This window comes from Polypterus senegalus, chromosome 15 (assembly GCF_016835505.1).
Source record: "Polypterus senegalus isolate Bchr_013 chromosome 15, ASM1683550v1, whole genome shotgun sequence".
NCBI lineage: Eukaryota > Metazoa > Chordata > Cladistia > Polypteriformes > Polypteridae > Polypterus > Polypterus senegalus.
In genome coordinates this window covers 111,915,301-111,940,051 of record NC_053168.1, presented here as the reverse complement: position 1 = coordinate 111,940,051, position 24,751 = coordinate 111,915,301, and the positions used below count along the sequence as shown (strand labels likewise).

The window sequence follows — 24,751 nt, the reverse complement described above, 5'->3', positions numbered from 1 at the left end:
CTCTCTCTGTAAAGGATTCTTGTTTTTCCTTTTCACTTGAGATGAAGAATGAAATTAACAGACAGTGTTTTCAGGTGCTGATTTAAACTCTGGCTTTCATTAAAGTTTATTCAATTTGGAACACTAAACTAAACTAGCGTGTAGCAGCCATAAGGTGCTCAGATTCTTTTCTTGATATTATTCAGGAGATCCCAGGAGTGCTCCTAACTTTGACTCAACTAGCACAAACAGAGACTCAAACCACAGTAGGGAAACAAATAAATGAGGAAGAATGTATTAACTATAGGATGAATTGAAAAATAATTAAACAAATAGTGTGCATGTAGAAACCCACCCAAAAGAATCTCACCAGCGATAACTACATTAACTAAACACAGATACTGTACAAATACACCCACAGGAAAAAATACACAAAACAATTAATGGTAAACACATATACAGCCCAAAAAACAGACCAGTATCAGTTGAAGAGGTAGAATGAATGTCTCCTGTGAAAAGCCTGTTGAGGAATATGTAAAGATTGTCCTACTGTGGTGTGTTTGTTGATGATGATTTGAAACTGTGTGGATCATGCTCTGAAGACAACAGTGTTTTGCAAAATAGACAATACCACTTGAATTAACAAATGCAGGATGCAGAACACATACCCAGGGAAAAGCTAATCCATCCAGGTATGGGTATTTATGATCTAAATGAGAAGTTTTACTGCACCAGTGGAAGCTGGTTAAGAAAGATGTACAAGACAGTCGCGATCCTCTTGGCTCCTTACAGCTCCCTTTTAAATTTAGCTCCCTGTCGTCTTTCTCCCAGCAGCCCTAGCAGTATTAGCCAAAGTTACATAGTGATGCAGTGATCCTCTGGCTGTTGGGAATTGCCCTCCTTTCCAGGTAGCACCGCTACACACCTGTCACAATCCTGCTATGTTCTACACTGTTACTCTGCATGTTGTTACCTAAAGGGACACCCATGGGTTTTAAAATATTATTTTACCCGAATCATTGATTTTCACAGGTGTAACCAAAGTGGACTATGGAGATATTTCAACAAGAACAGTGTTAAGACAGAAATTGCAGTGCAAGCCATTCTCTTGGTACCTTGAGAATGTGTATCCTGACTCTCAGATTCCACGTCATTATTATTCTTTGGGAGAGGTAAGTCAACTATATCCACCAAGTGCAATGGAATCACTTTACACATCTTCAAACAAATGGCAATAGGAGAGAAGTAGTGGTGTACACTTACTATAGTGTGCATGACTTGTATTACACACCATGTGCATGTCTAAGGCAGTTTATTTATTCAATATGGACATTCCCTCTATGATTCTTCCTCATGTGTATTAACATTTACTTCCTGAAAGAAGATACAGTGGGTATAGAAAAGAATCCCCCCTTCAAAATATTCCCTTTTTTTTTGCTTTACAGCCTTAAATGAAAACACACACAAAAAATATTTCTTCCTAGCTTTACTTACTCAATGTAACCTATAACATCCAAGTGAAAGATATCACAGCTACAGTTCAGAAAAAGTATAAAAAAATCAAAAACAAGACCTACTGAGATTAATAAAGGATCACCCCCACATGTCAGTATTTTGTTGAACCACCTTTTGCTTTATTGGCAGCCTTGAGTCTGTTGGGATACTTCTCTATCAGCTTTGCACATCTAGATTGTGTAACATTTGCCCCCCACTCTTCTTTACAGAACTGTTCAAGTTCGGTCAGATTGAATGGTGAGCGTTGGTGGACTGCTATCTTCGAATCTTTCCACAGATTTTCAGAGGGATTTAGGTCTGGGCTCTGACTGGGCCACACGAGGACATTCACTTTTTTCTCCTTCTGCCACTGTGTAGTCAATCTTGCTGTGTGCTTCGGGTCGTTGTCGTGTTACAAGGTGAACATTCTGCCCATCTTCAACTTTCTGGCAGAGGGTAACAGGTTTTCCTCAAGGATTTGACGTTATTTTGCCCCATCCATTTTTCCTTCTACCCTAATAAGAGCCGCAGGCCCTGCGGCAGAGAAACGCCCCCACAACAGGATGCTGCCACCTCCATGCTTTACTGTAGGTATGGTGTGTTGTGGATGGTGAGCTGCATTTGGTATTGAGGCCAAATAGATTGATTTTGGTCTCATTTGACAAAAAGACCTTTTTCCACTTGGCATCAGAATCTTCAAGGTGCATTGTGGCAAAGCTCAAACGAGCCTTAATGTGGCCTTTCTTGAGAAATGGATTTTTCCTTGCGACCCTCCCGAACAAGCCACAATAGTGGAGTGCTCGTGAAATTGTTGTCACATGTACACAATGACCACTCTTTGCCATAAAATCCTGTACCTCCTTCAAAGTGGACATTGACCTCTTGGTAGCCTCTCTTACCAGTTTCCTCCTTGCTCTTCCATCCAGTTTGGAGGGACGGCCGGATACAGGGAGGTTCTTAGTAGTACCAAACACTTGCCACTTCTTTATGATGGACTTTACTGTGCTGCTTGGGATTGATAAAGCCTCATGTCTGTTCACAACTCTATCCCTGACATCTTTTGAAAGTGGCTTGCCACTCATACTCAGTTGTTTGCTGTCAGTTGCACTACCAAGCAAGGGAATGAATGGTCCAGGAACTGCTTCACCAATCACACTGATTACATCTGATCACAGGTGAAAGGAAGCCAGTAACCATGGTCTGCAATGGAAATGGTGGGCACTTACACCTGATTGAGTTTAGGAGGGAGGTCATCCTTAATTCATCTCAGTATTTCCTGTTTTTGATTTTTTTAAATTCTTCTGAACTGTAGCTCTGATATCTTTCACTTGGATGTTATAGGTTGCACTGAGTAAGTAAAGCTGGAAAAAAATATTGGTTTGTGTGTTTTCATTTAAGGCTGCAATGCAAAAAAATGGGAATATTTTTTGGGGGGGGGGGGTATTCTTTTCTATACCCACTGTATGTAATTAAATAACAGTGAGACCCTGCATGAATTTCAGTCCCACTCACTGCTCCTTGTTACCTTGTTCATGTCTGGTGGAATCTCTTTTAAAAAATAGGATAAGGAAATATGGTGGGTGCTCTGTGTCTTATATCTAATACTTTTATGAAAGAATAACAAGGTTTTTTTTTCTCTTATATTTCCATGTTTTCAGATTATTAAACCAAGTAGCATTTTTAGTTTGCATTGTTTGGTCACGTACTAACTATATCAAAATTTTCCCCCCTTACATTTGATTAAAAGTTTCTTGAACATAAGTTAAGATTTGCCAGATGTGTTGCTTTGCATGATTTAAAGTAGTTACTGAAAAAAATTAATCATTAGTGCATTTTTGGGAGGTTTGGTTTGTAGATAATGCCAGTTCTTCTCCATTGTATGTGACACTATGATTCATAAAATCCTGAATGGATTATGTTGTTGAAATTTCTCCCTTCAGCATTCATGTAGGCATGGAGCTGTTCATGGGGCTAAGTGTAGGATTTATTATGAACCATTTTGGACCACACAATCTAGAATTTCTCTACGTGCTTTAAGGTTTTGGGTCATTTTACAAAATCCTTTAATTTACACTCTTTGGCTTTCCACAATTTTGTATATAAAGTGCTGCTTCAGAAGAAGATCTGTGATCCAAAAATAAGATGAGATAAAGTAGGGTAATATGACATACTAACTAACAGCAATGTCACCTAAATGCATCATATTGTATTACATGTTATTGTTTTTAATGTTTGGTCAAGAAAAATGCCTCCTTTTAAAGTTACTTATAATATGTGCAGTTGACAACTCTTCAAAACTGTGGATGTAGTTATTTGGGTGTTGACTATTCTTAAATACATTAATTTTAGCAGTTGTAGTATTAATAGTTTGATGTCCTTATAGGCATGATTAATAATAATTTAGGAGCCTTTTCTTTTGTCTTTTTATTGATAGTACATTTTCTTCTTTTTACCACATTTCAGATAAGAAATGTCGAAACAAACCAGTGCTTGGATAATATGGCCAGGAAAGAAAATGAGAAAGTTGGAATATTTAACTGCCATGGCATGGGTGGCAATCAGGTAAGCACTGCCAAGCCTTTTTCTTTTTTAACCTTATTAGGTAACATGTTATTGTGTTGGCAAAGGATTAATAGAAAAGTTATGCCAAAGGTTTAAAGAGTGGAACATTTGCCCAGTATCTTTAGTCCTTCCCATTCGGTTCCCTCCTCTCTCATTTTTTTGGTTTTGGCCGAGGACGATTTCCAACTTAATGTCATTCAAAGATTGCCATTTTATGTTGTTTACTTGCTGAGTAGAGCATTTATCATCCATTTATTTGGAAATGATTTTTTTAAGGCAGCAGTCAATCTGCCGATATTTTATAATGCTTTAAATACAGAACTGTTTATAAAAAGCAAAGTTCAGGCATTTCAAGGGGTTTTCTGTCGGTTATTAATATGTAAGTTATATTGTAGCTTATTTGAGCCAGTCCACACTTTCCTTTCTTCTTCACCAAAAAACTTCAGTTGCCTCTTTAGCCATATGTTAATGCCCTTCTGATTGTTGGGATTGTTCAGAATTTATCATAGTAAATAGAAGAAAGGAAATGCTTTAATGGAGTTACTGTTTATGGAATCATGAGTCAGGTATAACTTTTTAGAAGAATTACAAGGGTAAACTTATTAAAGACTTGTGGAGTTTCTGAAGCTGAACTTAAATCATCGTCTTTTTGTATAGTGGCTCATCACTAAGAAACCCATTTGGCGTTTGTCTTTGCTATCACTGTCTAATGTTTTCACTGTGACGTTAAGATCCTTTTTTGCTGAAATTCATGGACTGAAAGACAAGCAGACGTTTCCTTGCAGGTGGTGTTTTTAACAAGAGTGAACTGAAGCCATGCAGTATTTGGCAGCAAAATCAATGGGCACACACAGCACAGGCAGCTTTTGTTCAAGAACAGAGCAGTGTGCACCAGCAGAAGAATGACAGTGTCCCTTTTGAAGATGAACAAATATAATGTTTCTTTTATGCAGCTCTGATGAATTCTGAGAATGAGTTTCAAATACAACAAAAACAAGTTACTTTTTATCGTGTGGTATTTTTTTAAAGGGATCACGCTGGAAAGTCTGTGGTCCTCATAATTATATGATGTCGAGGGTATGGAATGTAGTTGCTAAAACTGCAGCTTCAAGGGCATTAAATATAATTACTAATTATTGGCAAAATTAAATAATCTGCCTGAAGTGATAGCTTTATGATGGTGTTCTCTTTAGCAAGTTATGATGGTCTGTTTTGTGATGTTCACAGTGCATTCAGTTTAAAGAACACAAGTCCCTAGTTCTGATGTTTTGGAGTCACCCATTCTGTGGCCGAATACACCATTTGTACTTCATTTCTTAGAAACTGGGATAGTAATGCTTGTTACACTCTCGGATGAATGAATAAGTTGATCCTAATTTGTCTTTTTGTGCCCTGCATGTTTAACTTTTTTGCTTTTATTACGGCAAATTAACCCTTTGCTGCTTGTATGAAGCTTTCCATTTCTGTAAGACATCATTCTGAAAGAAACTTGCACAGTGATTGTGACCCTGTAACATTAAAGCATCCTCCATGGGGTCTTCAGGGCCTTCTAAATTTAGTTGGAGCCATGCAACACTTTTTTTGCTGCTTGAAAATGTAAGAATAGTCTTTGCAGGATTGCCGATGGAGAATGGCATAATCCTCACACTATTGGAACAGGAGAACATAACAAGGGCTGAAAGTTCAGGCAAAAATAAAAAACACAAAACCCGAAACTAAGCACTCGGTTCTCTGAGAATTAACTGTGTGTGTTGTTAAAAAAACAAATAAATAAATAACAATCTCTGAGAGAAAAGTGTAAAGTGTAGCAGTGAATTTGTGTGCCATAGGAGACTCTCACCTAGTAGCAAGATGCCAAGAACGGACCCTGAGCAATCCCATTTATTAAGTTAATGGAGGTGGGAGAGGCGCACAGGAGCCCGGCGCACAAAACTGCACAAGTCAAATTTCCAGACAAGCTTATCACACTACACGGAGGGAGGAAATTATTAAAATATGTCAAGCCAAGCAGGTTCTTACCCCTCTTTTACTCCGTTTATCTTTATTCATTTATTATTTTATCTATTCATTTGTCTTTACAAGCATAAAGTTTTACACTGCTGGCCCAGCTCTCTTTCTCAGGGTGGGGATTGATTTGTTTCAAACCTTTTTTCTTTTTTTTCTTTTTGTTAAACCAACATTCACACTCAAAACATTACCAGCCAAGTAGGAAATATTTCATACCATCTTTGTGTGTTTTACTAATATTGATCAAACTTTTTGAGGATCCATTCTTTAAATCAATTTCCGTATTATTTGGGCTTTTTATAAATATAATTTTTAGTTACTTTTGTATGATTTGTCTTTTCTTTCAACTTGAATTTAAAGTTTTTATTTAAAGTTCTTGTTTTGAGTATTTACACGGTGTCCAAAGAGTGTCACATGACCAACTTAGTCATGCTAGACACGTCACAGGATACAAAATAAATACAGTATGGTGGTGCTGCTGGATTTCTCTCGCCATCCTCTGGTCGATATACAGTTTGAATGTATCAAGAACTTAGCATTAGTTAGATTTCTTTTATGGTGACTCTAGTGTCAGGTTTTGAGATCCTTTGTGCCATCAGCTCTGAATCTTGCTTTCTTTAGTTTTGGCCTGTCAATCTTTTTGTCTTTACGCTAGTCTTGTTGAAGCCAGATGTATAATATTTAAGTCTTGAGACAACCGTGAGTGAATTTTGCTTAAAACTGTGTGGGAACAATTAGACGGCTTACTGAGCGTCACATTTCTAAACCAATCCAATGCCTCATGAAGGTGACGCTTGAAGCAGGGGTGCTGATTTTGAACTGCAAAGATTAGATGTGCTTTTGTTAACCTGATCCAACAAAGAGCAATGTTCTGATTACAGTGAATCTTCTAAAGTCAGAAAAGTCTCTTTCAAAAACCCTATTAGTCATATAAACGTGTATCGCGTATGCAAAGAGCACATTGCATGTTTTAAAAATAAACATGACCTGCTGCAAGGGAGAAGCCTTTCTTTAGCATCAGATTATATATTGGCATAAATGGCGTCGATGCACAAATGGCAAACATGAATGATATGTTGTCCACAATAGTGTGGGAGTAAACGTAAGTTTGAAAGAAATGGTGGCACCTTTTATGAAAATATGAACGGCAAAATATGCATTTTAAGTAAATGGTGTGTCACACTCCATCAAAAGGACTAGCGTTAAGAGACCTAATAATGAAGAGTCACAGAAAATGCGGATTTCGGTACTCAAAAAGCCCAGATCAACAAATCTGCCCAACAATGCCAGTTGATGCACAGATGAACCTTCTGATTACACATCTAAACAAATACCTAAAGAAATGTAACATTACAGTCTAATTGGAAATGCAAACATGTCATGACAAAATAGTTGCAGCATTTTAACACATTGTCTATCCATTGACCACTATGTTTATGTAAACTCAGTCTGCTGTTGTTATGTCATATTGTGAAGCAATAGTCAAAATGGCAGTAAGATATTATAGCAGACAGAGCCCAGTAGCTGTGATGATATACATCTGTGTGTCTGCCTGTCTCCACTGTCAGAGCTCATTACTTAATTATTAAGCCTCAGTTACTTTGTGCTACTGGGCTCCTGAATAAATAACAGCAATTTTAGCTTTTTGCTTTCTCTCAGCATTGAGTCTTTTGTTGCCCTTTTTCTGCCCTCTCCCTAACACCCCTGTGGCAGTTTAAAACACACAGACTGGGGGATCTGGGGCTGGAGTTTTACGAAGAAGCCTTGTGTATGTAGCCTTTGTAGTGCAGGTTTGCACCGCTGTTCACTACACAATTTTTAATGGGTTGTCCCCAGACATGTATTCTCATTTTAGAATCACGATTGGGCCTTCAAGATTATCTTTACGCTTAAAAATGCTGCCTGCTTTTTTGACTATGATTTTGCTTCTCCTGCCCTATTCCTCCTCACTGTAATTCTGAGACTGCGTTCACATAACAGTTTCTGGTAGATGCATGTTTGTCATCCAATTTTCTGTCCAGCTTTCTGTATTTGAACTCTGCAGTAGTTTTTAAATTATTATCCTCACAGAAGATGTATTTTCTTCCATGTTTCAGGATTTATTTGTACTTTGCTTCAAGCCTTCAGTCTTCAAAAGTCTTGAATGTCTTTCCACAGAACAATTTCCATTCCATATTCTAAAACCAATTTTAACGTTTCATGGTAGGGATGATGATCTCAGGATAATGTGCTCAGTTTGCTCTTACTAGACCACTGAATGTACTCCTCTAACTTTCACAAATGCCCAAATAAAGACAACCAACTATAAAATTAACCTGGTAAAAACTGCCACCATTTTTGAGATGCTTAACGCTTACAGTTTACTTACAAAAGTTAAGCAGGTTTCATTTCGAAATTCTACACATAACGGTCGACAACGTCCGCCATGTTGAACTTTCTTATTTATAGCCTCATCTTCACGAAATTTGGTAGGTGGCTTCCCTGCGCTAACCAAAACCAATGTACGTACTTATTTCGGTGGTATGACGCCGCTATCAGCCGCCATATTAAACTTTCCAACGTCACTAATTCTCCAAACTACCGTGTAGGTAGACGACTGAAATTTGCTACTTATTTCGGTGGTATGATGTCACTGTCGGCCGCCATATTGAACTTTTTAACAGTCTTTGTTACTTATGGGCCCATCTTCAAGAAATTTGGTACGCAGGTTCCCAACGCTAACTGAATCCTACTTACGTACATATATATGTCCATAACCTGCAGCTCGGTCACCGTGTGAGGCGGCGTTGGGTCCCCCATCCCAACGCCTCCCACGTTGTTGGCTGCCTGCCTATATAAGGCCGTCCGTCACTCCAGTCTCTACATTCCCTTCCTTGCTTCGCCATGAGATTCATGTCTCCCTGCTGATAACTACAGCCTTTTTATTTAATCCACGGCTTCTCCGCTGTTTTATTGTTCATTTATTACGATTATAGTTATTGTGTAGGTATTTTAGACTTACTTTACATTGTTCAGGTACCCATTTCCTTTATCATTCCAACCGCATTCCCCATTAACATGTCTATCGAGGTGATCACCATCGATCAAAGAACTGTCACTTACCGAGTGGTTTCCATGCCCGGAGATGGCACCTATCTTTTCCATTCTCTTTGTTACATATTGCACGGCCATATCAGGCTCACTCTTGATATCCGGAGAAACATCGTGTCTTATGTATTGAATGACTGGGACAGGTTCAAGGTGTGGACTGATGATGGTACAGGAGATAATTATACTACACAGGAGCACTATAAGAGTGAAATGCTTAAGCCCTTCACCTATGGTTCTGCATGTAAGTTGATGGCTGCCGCTGAATTGTTCGGTTGTCGCTTTCAAGTGTACCGAAATGGCCAAATATTTTACACCTTTTGACAACCGCCAATGCCTCTTAAACATCTTAGATTGACAGGTGACGATTTCAGTAGTGGACACTTTGATGTTTATGAATGTTTAAACTCTCAAAAGCTGGATGTGATTTTATCGATGAAACTGGTTGTATGCTTACAATGCTTGACAGATGCCGAATGTCTCTTCAACACAAGTCCTGCAAATACTGTCATAATTGAAACAAACCATGAAACTCAAACCGATTATGACAGCAGCAATCCAAGCTGTGAGATTTGAGACAAGATTACTGTTCACATGGCCAACTGTACGTTGCATGCTCAAGAGTAAGCTCAGCGCACAGCTTGGTCATATTACAACCGGAGGGCCGAACTCACAATGTGGTATACAAAGAGATCCTTAACAAATAATTATTGGTATATTTTCCCTCAGTTCAATTTTCTTCTTAATAAAAATTTTAAGGCAGTACTTTGCCGCTGCGAAGCGCGGGTATTTTGCTAGTTTTACATAAATCTGGAAGATTCCACCAGGTGGCAGTACAAGATATCATTACAGTAAGAAAACGTTCGCTTTGCCGTCTTGTGAATTGCCTGAAACATCTTGCCACAATATCTCTGAAAAGGATGGATGTTATATGATTTCCCCCATCAATGCAGGGAAGCACCCATTCCAGCATGCATCAGGTGTGAGGCAGAAACAATCCCAGGCCGGGGCATCAGCTCATCCAAAGGTGAATACAAGCACATACACACTAGCGTCATTTTAGTATCATCAAATCTGCATGTCTCTGGAAGAAAACCGGAGCCCACTGTTGAAACCACCCAGGAAAACATGCAAACTCCAGGCAGGGAACAAAAGGGATGTGACTCCATACTGCTCCACCACAGTGCCGCCCTCTCATGTATAATTATTAACAGTATTCATTATTTAAATGAAGTTAATGATTTATCTGTAAAATGTAATATACATATTTTAATGCATTACATCATGAAATGAAATCTAAGGATTCTAAGTGTGCAGAGAGCTGGAATATCATAAATTTAACATGTTCTGTGTGGCAATTGCTATCGCTATTAACTCAGAACTACATAGCAGTTAACAACTGGGTCGGTTTTAAGATGAAGTTTACAATGGTCTACTTTAATGACAAAATAAAATACAGGGTGGACATTTCGATATTAAAGCCAAAATTTCCACTTTAATCATAAAATAGACCTTTTCACTGTGTCCCTAGGAAAATAACCGAAACAAAAAGCAGCTAAATGCAAGAAGTGAACAAATCCAAGCTCTGGGTGGGACGTAAGTGTTTGTAAGTGGTCAAAGACTAGCTGCTGTCTGCTAAAATTCAGTCATGTTCTGATACACGGCCAACCGAGTTAAGGTGATTTGTACTTATGATTGTGAGCCATAGGAAAACAATAGGGTTGTAATGTTCCAGAAATTGCCAAAAACGGCCACAGTAATTAGCCCTTTGTTATTATCATTGTTATATCATATTGTATGAAAAGTATGTCGTCATCATCTGTATTGAGACTTGGATATAGCAGTCCATGCAATCATCAAGACAGCATTGTAAGTCTTTAGCATTAAAAGAAATTCTAGGTCCTAGCTAATGCCAGCAAGGGTCATGTGCATGGTTGTTTTTATGGAGTAGCCCATATTGATTACTTGCCTCATAAGACCCCCACACTCATCAGTGTTTTGGTGATTTGCTTTAATGTTTGTGGCAGACAAGGAAAGCTGACCACCATGCCCTTCTGCTTCACAATAATGCCCCACACACTCTGTATGGGTTATGTAATACAGTAATCCCTCGCTATATCGCGCTTTGACTTTCGCGGTTTCACTCTATCGCGGATTTTAAATGTAAGCATATCTAAATATATATCACAGATTTTTCGCTGGTTCGCGGATTTCTGCAGACAGTGGATCTTTTAATTTATGCTACACGCTTCCTCAGTTTGTTTGCCCTGTTGATTTCATACAAGGGACGCTATTGGCGGATGGCTTAGAAGCTACCCAATCAGAGCATGTATTACATATTAACTAAAACTCCTCAATGCTATAAGATATGCATCCCGCGCGGAGCTTGATTGTTTGCTTTTCTGTGCCTCTCTCTAACCCTCTCTGACATTCTCTGCGCCTGACGGAGGGGGTGTGAGCAGAGGTGCTGTTTGCTTAAAAGATACTGACGCTCCTCTACAAAAATGCTGCTTTATTGCGGTGCTCGGCATATTTAAAAGCACAAAAGCACAAGTATTGATTTTTTGATTGTTTGCTTTTCTTTGCGAGTGCTCTCTCTCTCTCTCCCTCTGAAATTCTCTGCTCCTGAAGAGAAGAAGATCAATTTGCATTCTTTTAATTGTGAGAAAGAACTGTCATCTCTGTCTTGTCATAGAGGACAGTTTAAACTTTTGACTAAAGGGTGTTATTTCATTTCTAGAGGGCTCTAATAATGTTAACAGTGTTGGAGAGTTTATAAGGGCTTAAAATATATAAAAATAACCATACAAACATATGGTTTCTACTTCGCGGATTTTCGTCTATCGCGGGGGGTTCTGGAACGCAACCCCCACGATCGAGGAGGGATTACTGTACTGCTGTTTTGAAAAGATGTCACATCCATCCTATTGTGCAGACCTCGTCCTGTGTTACTGTCACCCTTCTGAAGAGCTTCATCAGCTACAGAATAAAAGCTGAATGAAAACATGAGTGATCAGTTACAAGTATGGGCACCATGTTGGTTGTTACTGATGCTTCTGCCAGTATGTCAGCCTTCATACAGTGGTGCTTGAAAGTCAGCGAACCCTTCTGAATTTTCCATATTCCTGCATAAATGACTTAAAATGTCATCAGATTTTCACACAAGTCCTAAAAGTACATATGGAGAACCCAGTTAAACAAGTGAGACAAAAGTATTATACTTGGTCATTTATTTATTGAGGAAAATCACCCAGTATTACGTATTTGTGAGTGACAAAAATATGTGAACCTAGCAGGCAATCTGAAGCTGAGATTACAGTCAGGTGTTGTCAATCAATGTCATGACAATCATGTGTGAGTGGACACCCTGTTTATATTAAAGAACAGAGTTCTATCAAGGGCTTCATCTTCAAACACGTTTGTCATGCCATGGACAAAGAACATTTCAGAGGATATAAAAAAAGAATTGTTGATTCTCATCATGCTTAGAAAGGCTACACACCATCTCTACAGAGTATGGACAGCACCAATCCACAGTCAGATAGACTATGTACAAATGGAGGTATTGTTACTCTTCCCAGGAGTGGTCAGGCAACAAGGATCACTCTTAAGGGCAAGATGCGTTGTTGTCTGCGAGGTGACAAAAGAACCAACGGTAACCCCTAAGCAACATAAAGCCCCTCTCGCATTGGTTAATGTCAATGAATCCACCACCAGGAGAACACTAAACAACAGTGGTGTGTATGGCAGGGTTGCATTGAGAAAGCCTCTGCATTCCAAATAAAACATTGCTTGCCATCTAAAGTTTGCCGAAGAGCCTGTGTTCAAGCCTGAAAGCTATTGGAGTAATGTTTTGTTTAATGAAAATAATAGTCCAAAACAGAACTTTTTTCCATCAAATGAAAAGTGTTATGTTTAGCAAAAGAAGAACACTGCATTCAAGCATGAAAACCTCATCCCATCTGTGAAACATGGTGGCGGTAATATCATACGTTGGGCCTGTTTAGCTGCCTGTGGACCTGGACAGCTTTCCATTGTGGATTAGAAAATGAATTCTGAATTATACTGGTGAATTCTAAAGGAAAAAGTCAGGGCATCTGTGTGTGGACTACATCTCAAGAGAAACTGGGTTATGCAGCAAGGCAACAATCCCAAGCACACAAGTCATTCTACCAAAGAATAAAGTAAATGCTTTGTTATGGCCAAGTCAAAGTCCTGACCTTAACCCAATAGAAATGTTGTGGAAGAACATTCCTGAGTTGAGGCAATTCTATATGGAGGAAAGGGCTACAGTTCCTCCAAGCTGACATGCAGGACTGATGATGACCTATCTGGAAACGTTTGGCTGTAGTGATTGCTGCAAAAGGGGGTCACACCAAATACTAAGAGCAAAGGTTCACATACTTTTGCCACTCTCAGATATGTAATACTTAGTGGTTATCCTCAATAAATAAATGACCAGGTATGATATTTTTGTCTCACGTGTTTAGCTGGGTTTTCCATATCTGATATGTTTTAAGTCATATTTATACAGGAATATGGAAAATTGTGAAGGGTTCAGTGACTTTTGAGCACCACTGCATACTGATTATTTATTTTGCTACAATTCAGGAGTATTTTTTAATGCTGATATAGTAGTCTGATATTTTTACTATTTCTTTTTCTTATTTATTGCTTACCGTGAAATGTTTTTGTTTTTTGGATTAAAGCATAGGATTATGTTTTATTTTTGTACCCTTTCCTGAAGTAGGTAATTATTTTCTACCATTTTAGCATGTTTATTATCTTTTTGCTTTTAAAAGCAAGCTCTTTATTTTATTATATTAATCGACCAGTAATCATATTCCATTTTTAATCTGATGGTATGGATTAGTCACTACTCCTACTATGGCACCACACTCACTCCTGGAATACATTCAGGGGTCACAGACTACATTCAAAATTAATATTCCCATCAGGGCCCAATAGCCGTGTTATTTTTTAAAAATTAGACACCTGTTGGTCTGCTGATATTACTATAACATGTGGGACTCCAGCACTTCATGGGAATGTGTGTGTGGCATAAAGGCAGCTTTCAAAGGCCTGGCACAGGAATTGCCCCTTCTGTGGCACACCATGATGATCTTTGAATGTCTCTCTGCTGTGTACCCAGCTCAGCATTGAATGTTGGCACATCTCTCATTTGTCTTTATGAGTACAGGTGATTCTACTTGGCATAAGGCTTGTCATATTATATGCTTTGTTTATGTATTTTTATTTTTTTAATATCAAAGTAAATTTTAAAAAATAAAAAGCATAGTTATGCCAGAGATTCAAGAAGTATACCATCTACACTGAAAAATGCTACCTGATTGTGTCATTTATCTTCTGTAAGGATCTTTATTTTTTTTTTTCCCCTCGTATAGATTTTGGCTTGTGCCTAGAAGACATTTTAAAAATCCCTTTGGTGGCATTTTGATCACAGAAAGAGTCTCGGTGACCTTGCACAAAGTGGGCACCGATGTGCTGAGTGCTGTAGTTTGCCTGCGTTATGATGATCATCTTTCAGATTTTTTCTGCTTTGGTGCCCTCTGTAGGTTTTCTCTTATACTGCCAACAAAGAAATCCGCACTGATGACTTGTGCTTAGATGTTTCCAAACTCAATGGGCCTGTCATGATGCTCAAGTGCCATCATCTAAAAGGGAATCAACTGTGGGAATACGACCCTTTGGTGAGTACATTTATAGAGAGGTCACTCAGCTTTTAATTGCAGCTATAAATTTCACTTTCCTGAATAAAGAAAGCATTTAGGGGCTGGTCACTTGGAATGATGGATTGGAAGCAATGAAGATTTATGAAGGGCTCCTGTCAGCCTCAGTAATAACACTAAGCTTCCATTTTTGAAGTGTCATGTGTAGTGCAATGAGCTTCTGTTGGAGCATCACTAGAATCTGCTTGATTGTCAAGTAAATGGTATCTTAGTGAACTGTTTTCTGCTTTCTTTATTTTAAGAACTATAATGAATGTTTGTTTAGGACCAAGTAATTATTTGGCAGTGGCAGCGTGTTTATTTAAAATTCTTTATTTCATTTTTACTTTAGTTAAACTGAAGTAAACTGTTTTTTAAGTGTGTTTACTGTAAAATGCACTTGTATATGTTGTCTATTGCATGACATCAGAATGTTTTATTTAATTTCTCAGAACGTGTAAATTCTTGTGTAATGGTTGTCTGAACATTTTCTGTGCCTAAAAACTTGTCAGCATCCCTTTAAGTTTATTTTATTTAATTACATTTTCTCTGGAAGCTTTCCAGTCTGGAGTTTGAGGTTCTACCTATAAAATATTACATATACTATATAATAGAAAATATTAGGCTAACTTAAACTGCCATTTTAGAGTTGGTATGTGACTATCTAAACTGAGTGACCTGCATTTTGATAGCTACACTCAAAGCTACAGAGCACAAGCTCAGGTTTCCTTTTATACATTGTCTGCTAGCTGGGCTGCATGATATGATGTCTCTGAACAAAAAATGTTAACAAAGGGTTTACAGTGAATTTGTCATATCTGTCACAATGCTATGTGCAAATAAATAGAGCTTTGAAATACGTGAAATTTGTAGTTCAGCAAGAAAATAACTTTGCATACAGTATTTTCTTAAGAAGATGTTTTCTATGCTTTGTAATGTTTTGTATATTTGAATAAGACAAACAAAAAGCAGTCCATAAGGAAATTCCATAAGTCCAAATCAACATCATTCATAAGTATACAGTATTCACCTTCACCAAGTCCATTTACTTGATTTTGTGTTTGAAATCAGTAAAAGCACCTTAAATTTGATCTGTTCAGGATTAAACATTTGGACATTTCCAATATTTAACCCAATTAATGAAAAGCACAAAAAAATACCATATTTTGTACCTTGCCATATCTTTTGGGTTGGTTTTGATTTTACTGGACTTTCCAGTGCATTTTGGGTGGTTTGTTTGTTCACAACCCAATAAGACATCCTATGTCATGTTTTCAGCTTAAACCAAACTTTACCAAAAGAAAACAATTTTCCAAATGACATTTTTGTACAGCTGTACAAATGCCATGTCCCACAATTGGCTTTAGTGGGTTTTCTGCTGGATTTGAGATGCTCTATTTATTCAAAACCCATAAAAACATCTTAAATGTCATCTGCTCTAAAAGTTCGGATCATCTCTGTTATTGGTTAAGATGGTCAATCAATATAAAATACATTTGAGGCAAAAAGGGATACACAGAAATTGGATCAAAAAAGACCTGCAAGGCACCGCATTGAGTTGGCACTGGAAGACATTGTGAGGGTTGAACAGTAGACGGTTATACTGTATGTACACCATAAACTACTGACACTGCAATAGCACAGTGTTCAGTGCAAGTTACTTGGTCAAGACAAACACAGCCACAATGTCTAAAATCTGACTTGAACCCAGAAGAAATGCCAATATCTACCAAGGTTGTTTGTGTGAAAAAAAACAGGAACTGACGCAGTTGCAGCTTTAATCCATAGGAGTATGTGAAACAGGGGCAACCTGTGAGGAAGGGTCATTCAAAGGCTTTACCAGGAGCGGTGCAGATCTCCAGTGATGCAGTGAGGGTCTGTGTACTGAAGAGTACCAGAATGTGGTCTGTGAAAGCCGACAAAATGTCAACTGGCTGATCTGAGTGACGTCACTTCCAAACCCCCCCTTTTTTTACAACTAGTACATGCATACTCTGCAGTACTCCAGATTTAAAACTTTTAGAAATTTTGTATTGAACAGTGTACACCTCTCTGCTAGCATGTCGCACTAGTAAATAGGATCAGCCTGGAGTTATTAAATAAATGGGCAAACATGGTGGTTGCTTTTTAAAGGAGAACAGTGCAGGTTTTCTTTTTTTAATAACAAAAGTTATTCTTTCACTTGGGAGCTTTTGAAAAATTTTCTGTTCTTTTTTTTATTATTGATTCAAAGAATTTAATACACAAAGATTGAGTTCTTCCACCAGCTCACTAAACCAGTGATGTCACTGGTTCACTGCAATACCCCGATGAAAGTGTACTTTTTGATATTAAAAGATAGAAAACTGTTTCTGTTCCCCTTTAATCACAATGTACATTATTTATTCACTACTATGGTTCTCTGTATTTGGAGCACTGATTTTGTTCAACCAGGCAAGGAGGTTGAGGCTTGACAGGACCATAAAACAAATCACAGACATGCTGGCTAGGTCCAGGGGCGTCGTGGGCACGCTGGGCAGTTGCATAGGGCCTGAGTGATTGTGTAGGTAGGGGCTTCAGTGCACTGCCTTGCCCGGGGGTCTGTAATGCTGTTAAGATGGCCCTGGCTAGGTCGACACACAAAAATCTATGGTACTTTTTTTTCAGAAGAAAGGAAACGAAGAAGAAAGCCCATAATTGAAAATAAAAAGGAGTCAATAACCAAAAAAAAAAAAGCATTAACAGAAAATCTTACAAAATACTTTCTTAAATATCCACAAAGTTGTGTAGCGGGCCATTCAGGACTTTGCATATGAGTAGGGCTGCAACTGATAATTACTTTGATAATCAATTAACCTGTTGGTTATTTTGTCGATTAATCAATTAGTTGAATTGTTAAAAAAAAAAAAAATCAACATCTGTTATTTTCATTTGAAATCAAATACTTGAAAAGTACATGAAATAGACCTTTTCACGAAAAATAGGTTTGTATAAAATGTTCATGTCTGTAGTACTAGGGTGTTGTACCACGTTAGCCATTATGGAAGTAGTGAGAAGTCAAGAAAAATGACACCTTGAATTGGCTACCTGGAAAGATTACAGTGTGCAGTATGCAAGCTTTCAAGGCATATTGTAATCTTTCCAGGTAGCCAATTCAAGGTGTCATTTTTCTTGACTTCTCACTATAAAGTTTTCAGAAAAGTATTTTTAAAAAATGTTCTGCTTGTAGATATTTTAAACAAAATATTAGATTTTATAAGAAATTTATAAAATAAATTTAAAATAGTAATAAATAAAAATATAAAGCACTTAAGCACTTAGTAGCACTTCTGGTTGTGCAATGAACACACAATTTCTTAAAAACATGAAATTTTTCAATATATTGTGGCTAATGCATTTATAACCACGTTAAACCAACACTTACAATTAAGCATATACAGTGGAACCTCGGTATACGTCCTTAATCCGTTCCAGACCCTTTGACTTATACCAAACAAATTTTTCCTATAAGAAATAACGGGAAAATGATTAATCCATTCCTATGAAAAAAAAAAAGCCTGTTGCTATTGGCATATTATATTATTGGGGTTGTACAAAATAATTTAAACACTGCTTAATACTAAAATACATAAATACAAAAGCAATTAGATGAAATAAATGAAAATTTTACCTCACTTTACTTTTTAATAACATCTTTGTTTTTCACAGTTGCAAACGGTATGCAACAGCCATGTCCCGGATACGCATGCCACCTTCATACTTTTCAACTATCAATTCAAATTTACATGAAAAAAACACAAAATCACGTTGTGACGATGCAGGTTTGCTGTATACTCCCATCTGCTGCCGGGGAGCCCTTGAACCCTACACCGTCGGTAATGTGCCTCGCTGCTAACCTCATCGGTAACAACAAAGCAAGGGGATGGTGAAAAAGTGCAAAGTGCTTTTATTAAAACAATTAACAAAACAAGGTGTTCAAATTAAAGTGCAGTCTCCAAAGTTCCAATAAATAATCCATAAAATCAGAAGTGAAACGTGGAGGTTAAAAACGATAGAAAAAAGTATTCTTAAAAACAACAAAGTTAAAATAGAGCAGGAAGCATTCTTAAAAAAAAAAAAAAAAACAAGAAAAAGCCTGGTGCCTTTTTACCTGGCGCCCCCCCTGCCTTCTTTCTTTTTACTCCCCTTCTAGCGGACTCGTGCTTCTGTTTATCAAGATAAGCAGCCCCAGGAACAATCATGAATGCGACGGTCCCTCACAAGTGCACTTTGGTGAGAAACGCCCACATCGCTAATCGCCCTGACAACCTTCAGCCACATAACCACCACACCCCCTCACCAAGCTGCGAGCGCGGTAATTATTTATTTTAAAGCTGGACTTTGACAGGAGCTGTGGACCCGCTATATCACACACGTGAAAGTTCACAGAAAGTTATAGCGCGGGTTGTTCACTGAATGCTAGCAACTGGCGCACTAACACTCGTGGCTTTGTCTCGAGAGAGGTAAACAAGGTTAGCACGCGAGTCGTATTCCAAACAAAGGTTGTATACCAAGCAAAATTTTTCGTGTCCAAACAGGACGTATACCAAGTTGGACTTATTCCAAAGCAGACGTATACCAAGGTACCACTGTAGTTTAAATTACAAGCTTGGCTTTCTTTCCTGTAAAAGGAAGAGTTTGGGGGAAGACCTGGGCATTTTCGCTATGTGGGGAAGTAAGAAGTTCTCTACTGTCTCATACCATCAAGATATCAGGGTCACAAATATAGGCTTAAAATTTAAAATTAAATTGCAACAAAACTGAACTCCTGCAAACTGGGACTAAAATGCAGCTTAATAAAATGAGCTCCTTCCTAGTCAATCTTGGTGGTGATATCATCAGACCTGCCTCTACTGCAAAGAATCTTGGTGTCATTTTTGATTCCTTCCTTTCTTATTCCGCCCACATAAATCACATTAAGAAACTTTCTTACTTTCACCTCCGTAACATATCCTGTGTTCGCTTTTCTAATGCTGAGAAACTTGTCCCTGCTTTTATCACATCCCGCATCGATTATTGCAACTCGCTGCTGGCAGGTGCCCCTTCTAATCTTATATCACAGCTCCAGCTTATTCAAAACTCAGCTGCAAGAGTCCTCACTCGAACCAGCAGCAGCAAGTACATAACACCCATCCTACTATATAAATACAATGTATTATTATTATTATGTGGGAAGAACCAAGACCCCATGTGAATCTTGGTGGTTGCATGGTGACCATCATCCATAAGGATTTTTGTGGCCATATTAAAACCTGTAGGATATGTCAACAGTACAAAAGGTCCAACCAGGAAAACCGGCTCAAGTGTGTCAATACACAGTGGTAAATGGTGGGGATGGATTTGATGGGGCCATTCCCAAGGTCCAAAAACAAGAAGACTGTCCTGCTGCTAGATAGCAGATTACTGCTTTAAATGGGTGAAACTGTTTTCCTTGCCCATTGCAAAGGCAGGGAGGATTTGCATCATTTTAAGGTAAGACATCTTTACCCGCTGGGGTGTTCCACGATATATAGTATCTGATAGAAGGCCACAGTCTATCTGTGAGATGATGGAAAATCTTTGTTCCAGGTGGGGTGTAATGAAGAAACTTACAACGGCTGGTCATCCCCAAATCAACATGACCTAGCAAGTAAACAAAACCCTTAAAACCATGATTGTATCCTATGTGGGTAGGCACCATCAGGCCTAGGACTACTGGTTGCTAGTGCTTTGATTTGCTCTCAACATTGCAGTACACAAAGCAACCAGAGAGACCCTTGCTCTAGTGCCAGTTGACAAGCGGATTGAGGGACCCCTCATCAACACTCCACATTCAAATTCATTGTCCTGTCTTACATTTCAGCAGCTTACAGGGAGTGCAGAATTATTAGGCAAGTTGTATTTTTGAGGATTAATTTTAATATGGAACAAACACAGTGCTATCAGTCAATCCAAAATGTTAATAAACCTGAAACCTGAATGTTTCACAACGGAAATGTGAGTGTGAACATCATCAGGGGAATACATATGTGCGCACAATTAGGCAACTATTAGTGTGCAGATTTATTATGCAACTAAAGGAAAAATGAAAATTTTCCCATCTCACTTGTTTATTTTCATCTGTTATAGTGAGAATAATAAACAAACACCTCAAAATTTACAAATAAACATCTCTGACATTTCAAAAAAAATAAATCAATCAATCAATGACCAATATAGCCACCCTTCTTTCCAATAACAGTCATAAGCCTTTCCATTCATGGAGTCTGTCAGTTTCTTGATCTGTTGACGATCAGCTTTTTGTGGAGCAGTGACTACAGCCTCCCAGACACTCTTCAGAGAGGTGTATTGTTTTTCTCCCCCGTAAATCTAGCGTTTAAGAAGTGCCCACAAGTTCTCGATAGGGTTTAGGTCAGATGAGGAAGGGGGGCCATGTCATTATTCCTTCATCTTTAAGGCCTTTACTGGCTGGCCACGCAGTGGAGAACTTCGATGCAAGTGATGGAGCATTGGCCTGCATAAAAATCATGGTCTTTTTCCTGTATCACTGTTTGAAGAAAGTGTCTTCGAAAAACTGGCAGTAGGTTTGGGAGTTGATTTTGAGTTCATCTTCAATGCAAAAAGGTCCAACTAGCTCATCTTTAAAAATACCAGCTCATACGTTGGAGTGGAGCTCTGTGCCCATTACTGATCCACAGGTCCATCCATCTGGTCCATCAAGAGTCACTCTCATCTCATCGGTCCATAAAACCTTTGAAAAAATCTGTCTTCAGATATTTCTTGGCCCAGTTTTGACGTTTCAACTTATGTTTCTTGTTCAGTGGTGGTTGGGTTTCAGCCCTCCTTACCTTGGCCATGTCTTTGAGCACTGAACACCTTGTACTTCTGGGCACTCCAGGTAGGTTGCAGCTCTGGAATATGAAAGTACTGGAGGATAATGGGTTCCTGGTAGCTTCACGTTTGATTCTTCTCAAATCTTTGGCAGCTAATTTGTGTCTTTTGTTCTCAACACGTTTCTTGTGACCCTGTTGACTATTTGCAACAAAATGTTTGATGGTTCTGTGATGACACACCAATATCTTAGCAATTCCAAACGTGCTGCATCCCTCTGAAAGACTTTTTACAATTTTTGACTTTTTAGAGTCAGTTAAATCTCTTTTGGCCCATTTTGCCTGAGAAAAACTAGCTGCCTAATAATTCTGCACACCTTGATATAGGGTGTTGATCTCCTTAGGCCACACCCTCCCTCATTACACAAATACACATCACCTGACGTGCTTAAATCCAATAAGCATTCAAGTTAATACAGCTTGGAGTTGGAATATACGCATTAAAAATGATGATATGGTCAAAATACTCACTTGCCTAATAATTGTGCACACAGTGTATTACCTTAAAAAGCAAGTAGAGAGTCGTGTGGCAGAGGCCAAGTGCAGGCAAGCCAGGTCTTACAGTAAACGTAGGAAAGCGGCCCACCACACTCTAGGTGACCTGGTCTGGCTTCGGCTTTCACCAACAGTCCTCTAAAATTGATCAATTTGCTAATTTTTTTTTTTTATTATTTAATAAGTGAACTGGCGTAGAGATTAGCTTTATGTCCTAAACAGAGAAGTGAAATGTGTGTTAAACCTTCAAGTGACCTGCCATTTTTTAGTCTCCATTTGCACATTCTAAGAGAAGAACCAAATTCATTTCACTTGTAAATGTATTCCAGGATGACGCAAATACAAGACAACTTGCCTTGGTCTAACTTCACAGCATAGAAGAACGATCACCTTGACTGAGCTTTTTTTTTGGTGAATAGTTTCTGCATTTTTTGAATTCAGTTTATTGTGCGTCATGGAGGGGAAAAAAATCAGTTTAGTTTTCTTTTAATTTTTGTATTCTTTCAAATTACATTGCATTTGTCTTCCAGTGAATCGTTCTTGCTGTTCTTAAAACCACACTTGTGCACTCACTGGTTCTTCGGGCAGAGCTGACTTACCCCAGACCTCTTAAGAATCAGTTACAATTTTGTGCTGAACAGAATCCACAAAAGTTTGGTGCAAGAATTTTTATTTTTTTTTGCAAATTTGCAGTAGCTTGTGTTAAATGAGTTGCATTAAATTTAAATGAGTGAATTAACTAAACAGATTACCAGAGTCAGCGTGCCAACGGAAACTGTCCGCTCAGTAAAGAAGCTTAGCAAGAGGACCTGACCCACAATGAGACGAGCTGCTGCCCTCTGTTAGCCACAAGAGATGTGCCTGTAGTTGCCATGTGGTTTGTTATCCAGCAAATAAACAAATGAAGCAGGTTTTCTACCAGATAAGTAAGGGTAGCTTTAGCTGTTTTACTGCTTGCTTGCCTTTGTCTTGTATGTTTGTTTTTACCGAATATGAATTTGCTAATTGGCTAATTTTTGTCAGTGATGCGATTTCACTGGCAGCAGATGTGACCCCCGAGTCTGTGCACAATCAGTGTAACAAACACCATTCACAAATGTGAGAGAAGGATGTTAGAATGCCAACTGTTTTCTGAATCAAAATGGATTATCATTGCTAAAAGCTTTCCAGGTGAGCTTATTTCAGTTTTAGTGTAATGCCGCTAATTCATCTTCCAACTTTACAATAATTTGAGTCAACTGTGAAAAGCTGTTCATTTTCCCAGTTTTACTCTCTCTGTTCAGAGGACGCAACGATTTGGCCAGACATGTGACTCAGGTTTGCCTTCATTACAGCGAGTCTGAATGTTGCTTTCTGGACTTTATGCGTCGCCAGACAGATTTTTCCATCTCCTTTTGCTGCTAACGTGGACAATGTGCCAGAAGTCTTTCAGCTGAATGTATCAGAACTCCAGTGCAATTGTCACCTTAAAGTACACTTCACAAAGTTTCTTTGCTTGATTTTCTACAGACTGTGAATCACACAGAATTTATTTAATTGGCTTTGCACGCCTACTATGCACGTGGTGCCATTAGTTGGTAACACATACCGTTACGAGCAAGTCTTTACACAAATGAATATTACTAAAAGTATCAGTGAGTCAATTGTGATGACAAGTTGATTTTTAAACTTTATGCAGAAGCAAGACTAGACAAAGTCATCACAAAATCACTTGACTTTAAAACTGCTCTCGTATGAGTACTGATCTTAATAGGATTTAATTTAAAAAAAAAAAAAAAAATTTATAATTAAAGCATTTCTTGGAGGAAATATTCCTAAAGTTAATGTCTGTTTTTGAGCACACATGCTAGTCACACAGTTGTTATTGACAATGTGGCCCACCACCATAGAGTCTCATCCCGGAGGGCACTCCAGCGTAATACCTGACTGCACAGCTAGTGTACATCGCTGTGTCATTTTACTGACAGTCACACAATTACTTGTTCATTTACTTGCTTTGAGAACACAGACTGGTCAAGTGACTACAATTGAACGAGGAGCTGTGGGTGATAACCATAGTCAATTAAAGTTAAAACACATTCAAGGTCAAGCTTCTCCTCAAATATTAGCACACTACACACGTTATCAGTAAATTTGGAAGTTGCTTTTCGATGACCTTTTTCTCTCTTAAGACATCAGCACAATCTGAACTGATCAATCGTGGGCTAGAATCCTGAAAGAGCAAAATTTCAAAAAAACAGAGACGGAGCCATTAGAGGTCGGCTGTGCTGTGAGCGTTTGCCAACTTCCTGAAGGCCCCATGACAGATCGGCACTGAACTCTTCTGTTACTCAACATAACTGATTTAAAATAATCCTTTGTTATGATTGATATGCACACACACACACACTTCTAAACAAATCGGAGAAGTCGGACTCCTTCAACATTCTATAATTGAGTCGGCGGCTGACGCTGCCTTTTAAATGAGGAGTGACAGTGATGCTCTGTGCTCTTTCTAGATAAATGAACCTT

At 38.4% G+C, this 24,751-nt stretch overlaps 1 protein-coding gene across 2 annotated transcripts in view; it reads left to right on the top strand.

Moving 5' to 3' along the window:
* Nucleotides 1–24,751, top strand: part of galnt1 (UDP-N-acetyl-alpha-D-galactosamine:polypeptide N-acetylgalactosaminyltransferase 1) — a 507,921-nt gene that overhangs the window by 475,179 nt on the left and 7,991 nt on the right. For both annotated transcript variants that reach the window (XM_039737531.1, XM_039737532.1), the window contains 3 exons: nucleotides 1,012–1,151; nucleotides 3,937–4,035; nucleotides 14,706–14,840. In XM_039737531.1, the coding sequence (XP_039593465.1) occupies nucleotides 1,012–1,151; nucleotides 3,937–4,035; nucleotides 14,706–14,840 (374 nt within the window). The remainder of the gene's footprint in view (nucleotides 1–1,011; nucleotides 1,152–3,936; nucleotides 4,036–14,705; nucleotides 14,841–24,751) is intronic.